Source organism: Pavona decussata, unplaced genomic scaffold (genome assembly GCF_977016875.1).
Source record: "Pavona decussata unplaced genomic scaffold, jaPavDecu1.1 SCAFFOLD_9, whole genome shotgun sequence".
NCBI lineage: Eukaryota > Metazoa > Cnidaria > Anthozoa > Scleractinia > Agariciidae > Pavona > Pavona decussata.
In genome coordinates this window covers 3,921,939-3,930,000 of record NW_028145432.1, presented here as the reverse complement: position 1 = coordinate 3,930,000, position 8,062 = coordinate 3,921,939, and the positions used below count along the sequence as shown (strand labels likewise).

The 8,062-nt window shown below is 36.3% G+C and overlaps 1 protein-coding gene across 1 annotated transcript in view; it reads left to right on the top strand.

The window, feature by feature from the left end:
- Positions 1-7,238, top strand: part of LOC146488639 (T-cell leukemia homeobox protein 1-like) — a 16,991-nt gene extending 9,753 nt beyond the window's left edge. Inside the window, exon 2 of the mRNA XM_085119054.1 lies at positions 6,948-7,238. Coding sequence (XP_084975180.1) covers positions 6,948-7,057 — 110 coding nt within the window. The 3' untranslated portion in view covers positions 7,058-7,238. The remainder of the gene's footprint in view (positions 1-6,947) is intronic.
- The last annotated feature ends 824 nt before the right edge of the window (positions 7,239-8,062 follow it).

The following is an 8,062-nucleotide window of genomic DNA, read 5'->3' as shown; positions in this document are numbered from 1 at the left end:
CTAGCTCGGAATTCACATGATTTAACACAAAAACTCTCATTGATTTTTTAAATTGCGTATATTATTTAAAAATTTTCAGGTCCCTATGTAATTTGTTCCAAATTCGAGCCCCCCTAAATTTTAATGAAAATTTCCCATAATTTTTTCTTTTATAATCAATATATATGTTTGAGGCTGTTCGAGTATTGTAACTACGTCACCTTTCATTTAATTTATAATAATTCGTAAAATAACTTGGTAGTTTATCATTAAAGTATGAGTACATAAAACGTGCCATTAAGTATATAATTAACTCATATATATTTAGAATCTTTAATGATGGGAATAGTGGCCTAGATTTATCTTTGTAATTTGCAAACCTCATGAACTTAACTATCTTTTTTTGTATCATAAATATTGGCTTGAGCCTGGTTGGAAAGGTACTCGTCCAAATGATATTACAATATGTTAAGTACGGGTAAACCATGGTGTCGTAAATTGTCTGCAAAGTTTTTAGTGATAAGTTATGTCTTGCCTTTGCCATTATACCTGTCATTTTTGATATTTTAGTTGCAACATGGTCAAGATGATATTTCCATGTGAGCTCATCATCGATGTATAAACCCAGAAATTTTGTGTATTTTACTTGTTCAATTGCTTGGTCGTTTATTTGAATTGAAACATTTTGATTTAATTTCCTCCCTCTGGATTTAAAAAAAAAAGAATGAGTTTTTCTTGATATTTAAAGAAAGCTTATTAGCAAATAGAGTAATTGACAAGATCTCTGAGCACTTTCAGGCTCGTAGCAAGGCTAAAACAACTGGAGGGGCCCAGCAAAAAATGGTCAAACAAAACTACTCTCCCCCCCCCCCCGGCCGGTCACTCAAAAAACAGACCGATTAGGCAGTTTAAAATGCAATGAGAACATCAATAAAGCAGTAGATTTAGTAAGCAAAACAATAACTTTGCACCTGCATCACACTTTTTGGTACATTTCTTCGCCGTTTCTTTTACGCAGACTACCACATGAAATTTCCTAATTTCACGTTTGAAGGAGGACATAAGCAAACCGGCGACAGATTTTTCTTTCACATTTTAAATTTGGAATCGGGCAGTAAGAATCCAACTGCAGGATAATTTTTTTCCCTGGCTCTTGAGAGGACATGCTTGTGTGGCTTTTGACAACGCGTGAACACTAAATTGTTATAAACTAAGGGCATTTATATTGCTATCAATGAGCGGATGTCAGTTTATTTCAACAGCTTTCACTGCTTGAAATTGGTTGATTTTAATCCATTTTGGTTCTTTTTTCCGATTCACAAGGTACCGTAGGAGTGCCTTTGTTGTTTTTGTATATAAAAACAAACTGTTAGCGAAGGAAACTGACAGTTACTGTAGTAAACAGATTATTGAAGGTTGCGAAAAGGCACTTTCAGCCCAGAGTTTAAGACTGATTGATCAGTGCATATTTTTTTTTTGTTTTAACTTTATATTTTTAGTACATTGTTTTTTAACTTCCAAAAATTCTGGAGGGGCTCAAGCCCCCCCTGCCCCTCCCCCTGCTACGGGCCTGACTTTCCAATATCATTCATATATATAAGGAAAAGGAGAGGTCCCAAAACACACCCCTAAGGCACACCACACTTGATTGTTAAGCTTTCTGTTTTCTTTAATTGTATTTAACTATCTGCTTTCTGTTTGATAGGCAATTTCTGAACCACTCACGAACAATTCCTGTTATTCCATCATGTTCAAATTTTCCAAGTAATATTTCATGGTTCACTGTGTCAAATGCTTTTGCAAGAACTAAAAATATTCCAATTGTGTATTCATTGTTATCTATTGACTGTAATATCTTAGTTGTAAGCTCTATAGTGGCTAAGTTGGTTGAATGTTTTTTGCGAAAACTATATTGATTCTGAAATAACAGGTTGTGTTTGTCCAAATATTTAAGTACTCTTTTGTACATAATTTTTTTCTAGAATTTTACTAAAACATGGGAGGACAGAAATTGGTCTATAATTTGAAAATTCCTCCTTACTATTTGCCTAAACTCCAGTGAGAAGATACTGATTATAATTGTATGTTAATGGTTTTACAATATGTTTAGAGATTTCGTTCACAAGTCTGGGTGGTATTTCATCATGTCCACAAGACTTCTTACCATTTAAAGTACCAATTTCATTTTCTACTTCTTTTTCTGTGACTGCATCTAAAAAGATAGAGTCACAGATCTCCCTCCTATGAATTTAGTGAATTTTACATTGTTGTCATGAATTTTTTTTAATTAGCTTCAGTCCAACATTGATGAAGTATTCATTAAATTTATTACTTATTTCAACTGGATCAGTGATCAGTGAGTCATTTTTATTCCAGTAATCTGGTAATTCCATTTTAAATTTGTTTTTGTTTATTATTTCTTTAATTAGTTTCCATGAGTATCTTAGGTTGCCCTTATGCACACTCATTACCTTCTACTTACGTTGCTAGCGTTGGCACTAGGTAAACTCATATTGCTCCCGTTATTGACCAATAGTAAAATGGGATTCCAGTGATTCGGTTCAAGAGGTCATGTCGTTCCGTAAATCCAGACCCCTATAGAAGGTCGAGTATTGAATCGTGGTATCACCAGCCAGTGCGATGCTCGGATAGATGGAGTACTGTCCCTTCTGACAGGAATATCCTCACATAAAGATATGGATAACTTGTTATGAAATGCTTTTTTTTTTTTTTTTTTTTTAATTTTACGCAAATCTACCTTATTAACGCAGAGTAGGGAAGACAATTTAACAAGTTCGGGAAGATTGTAAATTATTTTTTCTGCTCAGCAGTGGAGCCTTTCGATGGACTGAAAAGTATCTGAATCGCTACAGGCAACCCATGTAATTCGGCAATCGTTGATCCCCATCTTTATATACGCCTCATGGTTTATCCTGGTTTTTCAATAATGATCTTGTAACGTCTAATTAACAGTGGTTCATGGTTATTAGTGTGGTTCGTGTTTTTTCTCTTCTGTTTTTTTCTCTTCTGTAGTTGAATTGGTTGAGTAGAAGTAACCGCTGGATTGTAGCGGAAAAAAATAGGATCAAATTCTTGACCTTTATGAGTGGCATGCTTTGATCAACTACAATGCATTGGCGTTCGGAAGAAAAAACCGTGTATGACGACATAAGGACATATTTTCTGTGCTCATACAGCATTGCATTCCAAATTTTGTCTTAAAATTCGTAATTGAACTATCTTGATCTCGCAAAGAAGGAAAGAGTACACTGTCAGTTAACAATGATTTATCTGGGCTAAATCAGCATCGATTTCTTTATATAGAAACGAGGGAGATACATGCGCTGACAGTCTTAGAAAAATTTTTCTCAAACGGATCGCTGGCCGTTTCGTCTTCCAAAAAGGCTGTAGGCTAACAGATATACCACCCACTAAATAAATGATACATAAGGAGGGGTGCGATTAACTTTTTCAACTGGCCACAAGAATGCTACCGCAGTAGAAATGGTAGAATATATGAAAGAAGGAGCATTTTGATGTCAAACAATGTTTCTTCCTTTCCTCGGCGAAAAATCTCTCGAAACAAACACCCAGATTCCTGATGAAGAAGCCGAAAGTCAAAATACCAACTTTTAATTGTTAAGTCTAACCTCTTAACAGCTTTTAGAGTTGCAACAACAGAGGACTGACCTACATCAGCTTCAAGCGCGGCTTTAACGAGTTGGTAGATGATGTAGCAATGAGATCCTCTTCGAACACTCTCATGGCCATCTAAATTTTTTTGCTTGACTGAATCAAGACTTCGACGCGAATACCAAATGCCTCCATTGTACGTGACAAAAGTCTCCACCATTCACACCAATCACACTGTCAACATTGTGTGTAGAAAATAACGACCATCTGCGTCTGTTCCTCGGAAATTAAGGTAAATATTGGCCAATTCTAAAAACCACCAACAATTGTCTTTTGTTACATCACCAACCCATACATATTTATTGACAACATTACTTAACCGAACTACACAACAACAAGCCCAACTGGATTTCAACCTTTAGTGATCATTTCTCCGAGGGATTCGGTTACCTTAAATACCCTACGAACATTGTTTAAATTACAACCATTCTCTTTTTCTTTTGTTTCCAGGACAACTTATCGACCTTCTACAAAGAGTGACACCCAATGTAGGAAAAGCTAAAGGAAATGGAGCCGACAAAGAATTTGAGCCAGTTTATACAGGTCAAAAAATAATTATTAGGTTAATAGTAATAACAAAAGCATATAAAGCTGACAGTCAATCAACAATTCCCTGAGTAAATTTTAGTGTGACCCTGCTGTGGCACTAGTGCAAACAGAATTGAACTGAGATCACACAAGAAATGCTTTTGTCGTAATACATATTGAGGTCCTAAACTGAAAAATGCGTAAAAACTGGACAGTGAATTCGACTGCTCCTTAAAGCTATTCCCTTTAATAGTTTTAGCATGTTTTAATAAATATGAGCATGACGGTATGAAGACCTTCTGGAACGTCGGTAATGTCAGAAAGGTGTCATTATGTTGTCTTTTACTTATATCACTTCTCCCCATTGCAGACAATTGTCCAAGACTTCACTAATTAGAATTAGAATTAGAATTAGAATTAGAACGTGCGTGCCCAATGGTCAATAATCTTTAATCCATCAATAATCTTTATTTATACACGATAGGTATTAAAGCGACGCTTCGCTTGTGGGGTCGTGTCTAAATAATTAAATAAGATAACTAATGAATTAGAAAATAAATACGATATACACCAGCTAAAATCATATAGCTACTTACTACATACAAGTCTAAAACGATAAAAGCTTAAAATTCCAAAGTACAAGGTGGTACTCTAGTATCGACTAATTATTAACACTAATTATACTTAAAATCTTCCTCCCTTCTGGTTAATGTTTGAGGGGAGATACAGTCGAAATCTAGGTGTAGCAGAGTCTTTGACCGTCTTGCCATAATCGCATATTTCTTAACATTGTCTATATCTTCATTGAGTTGAGGAACCAACGTGTTCCAAACTATTGCTCCTCTACGAGCTACAGAGTTCCTCATGTAGTTGGGACATTAATTTTCAGTTTCTTACTAAGTTGATATCGCTTGATGTTATCATTGTTCTTAATAATAGCTGACATAGCGTCTGGAGTCAGGTTATTGTGGATTTTGTACATGATGTTAACCATTTCACCACAACGTCTTTTAATACTATGTTGGATAAAATTTAGTTCTTAATAATTGGAAGGTGCAAATTGAAGATGATGCACATTTTTCGGCACTGTCTTCTGGGAGATCTAATATTCGTTTGATTGAAAACGAGCTGCTTGGTCCACAACTTGGAAGATTGACATGATGTAAAGACGAAAAAGTGCCACCTCTCGACGCCATAAGTCTTCATAAGTCGACCTAGAGTCATCTCTCAAAACATCATCGAAATAAAAGACAACCAAACCACAGACGCAAGATTTTGACTGACATTTAACTGACAGAATTTAACTCAATAAAGCTCAAAATAGTCAAAAGCTTCAGACTTTCCATTGACGCATGATCTTTTTTAAAGAGATGTTACCCTCGGGAAAAAAATATCTGAATGAAAAGGCCAGTGGCGACATTCTTCAATGATTAGAGTAGAACTGCCAATCGCCGTCTATTTACATGGACGGTGATTGGTAGGTTGTAAATGACAGGCGCAACGTCACAAAGAATCGGCGGCCAGTCTCTCCAAAGAAGAGACCCTGTTTCACACACCTAAGGTAACCACATTATGCTAAAAAGATGGCGTCAAGAGGTGGCACTTTTTCGTCTTTACGTCATGTCAATCTTCCAAGTTGTGGAACAAGCAGCTCGTTTTCAATCAAACGAATATTGGATCTCCGAGAAGACAGTGCCGAAAAATGTGCATCATCTTCAAGTAGCAGTTCACCAGCTGAGAGTTGCCCTAGCGCTTTCCCGCTTGTTCCTCGTGTAGTTCGTCCCATTGCACATAATCCTGGAGACAATGTACCATGCACTGGACTAATGAATCGCTACGATTTCGGTTTCATGTCATGTGCTCATCATTGGGGTTGTGGAACGTTCCCTTTTATGAACCACAGATTTTCAAATAGGTACGTGAATTTAAAGTTAGTTTCACGTATCATACAAAGTTGTTATTCTTCGATGTCCATATCATGCCTTCGGCAACACACAGAAACGAGAACTAAGTGGCTATCTACTTTTCCTTTTTTGTTTTGTTCGCTTGCGACTAGAATAAACTGACTATTATTAGTATGGTGTTCAGATTGATTTATGAACTGTTGAGAAGGAAAAATTAAACTTAAAACCCAAATTCAGACAACTACTAAAGCTATTTTCGTTGCTTTAACGACGTTTGAATGCAATAGTTCTTCTCGCGAAACTAATAAGTAAAGGTTTCAGTACATTCACTAACCTACAGTGATTCAGTTTTTTTCTAGAGAAAGAGATTGGAAACTACACCGAGCTTCAAAAGCTGCAAGAGATTAAAATTCTGTTGTGAAGAAACCATTCTGTATTTTCAGCAATGGTTCTGGGATCCTTCGCTGGGACAAATTTACGGAAAATAGGGAAGGAAATTGCTTGAGTGAACTTCGATTAGTTGAAAACAAAGCAGGGTTGCGATATTTGTCTTCCACTAGGTAGAACAAAGCTGTTAATTTTGATGGTTAATCTTTATTCTCTTAATTATACCAAAGACTGAGATTTTTAAAGATCTTGTTCAATCTTTTAACAACCAGAAAGGCATTTATTTAAAATTTCAACTTTCCATGTGTTATCAAACAGAATACCGTAGAAAAGGCGACGACAGTTGTTTTGCCATCCCTTCAATTTGATAAAAGAATTATCAGAACTCTCCATCAACTCAACAGTTTAGATAAAATTATACGATTCATCTTATAAGCTCATTGCTTCCTTACTTAGGAATCTTTCCCAAGAAGAAAAGGCGTCCTATGCGAAAGAAGAAGCAGCGTCCACTGTTTTCACCACATCAAATTCAAACCATGGAGACGGAATTCGCCAAACATCGTTAGATAACGGAGGACAAGAAAGCTGAGCTTGCTTTAGAGGTAAACCTTACAGAAACTCAAGTCAAAACCTGGTTTCAAAATCGGCGAACAAAGTGGAAAAAGGAAACAGAAGATGAAGCGAGTGCATCCTCAAGCCGCTCCCATGAAGAAATGGAACATGTCTTACTCGCAATGCACGGCACGAACCCTTTTTGCCAGAACATTTGTGTTGAGTCGCTTGTTAATCCGTTCAGGGTTTTGCCACAGCATTGCGCTGTGCCGGTGTTTTCGACCACCGAATTTAAAGATGCTTTTGCTTTATAGATTAACTTAGTTCAAGACGACTGCCGTATGTTGTATTTTGTACGGATACATGGGTGCATATACTGCCAAGTTCAGATTGAGTTATTAGTTCATCTACGTTTCTTTTAGTGGAAAATTTTTTATATCCTATCCACACTATACGTAAAAGAGTAGAATTTGTCGATTGTTTCAGTTCTGATTATGTACATTATAATCTGTTCTGCAATTAATTTATATTTATCTCTAAGGTCGGTGCAATTTATTGCCCAACGCTTGTGTCAGAAGTTCGTCTACGTTCCCAGAGTGGTCGATCAGCGAAATTTTGATTCCCCAGCTACACAATAGCCATAACATTATAAACTGTAGCTTGTTTCTGATTTTGTACACTATTATCTGTTCTCTTACTTCATGTTTATCGCTGAGAGTTTGTACAATAATGACTCAAATTCACAAATTCAACCGATTGCTCCCAGTCTGTGTTATATCCAATTCCCCGCCAAATATCTTGCAAAGTATGTGTTAAACAGTACGCCAGGTTATTTATCTTTCAAAATACTTTTTTCAACTATAAAGTTAATGCATTTATCGCAGCTTAAAGGGAACTCTTTATCTACAGACGAGAGTTAGTGCAGTGTTCTGTCAAATTGATTATTGTTCATGCGGACGGCAAAGGTCGGTTTTGATATTTATTTCTCCTACGCGCAAAACTTTATTATACTGAGGAAT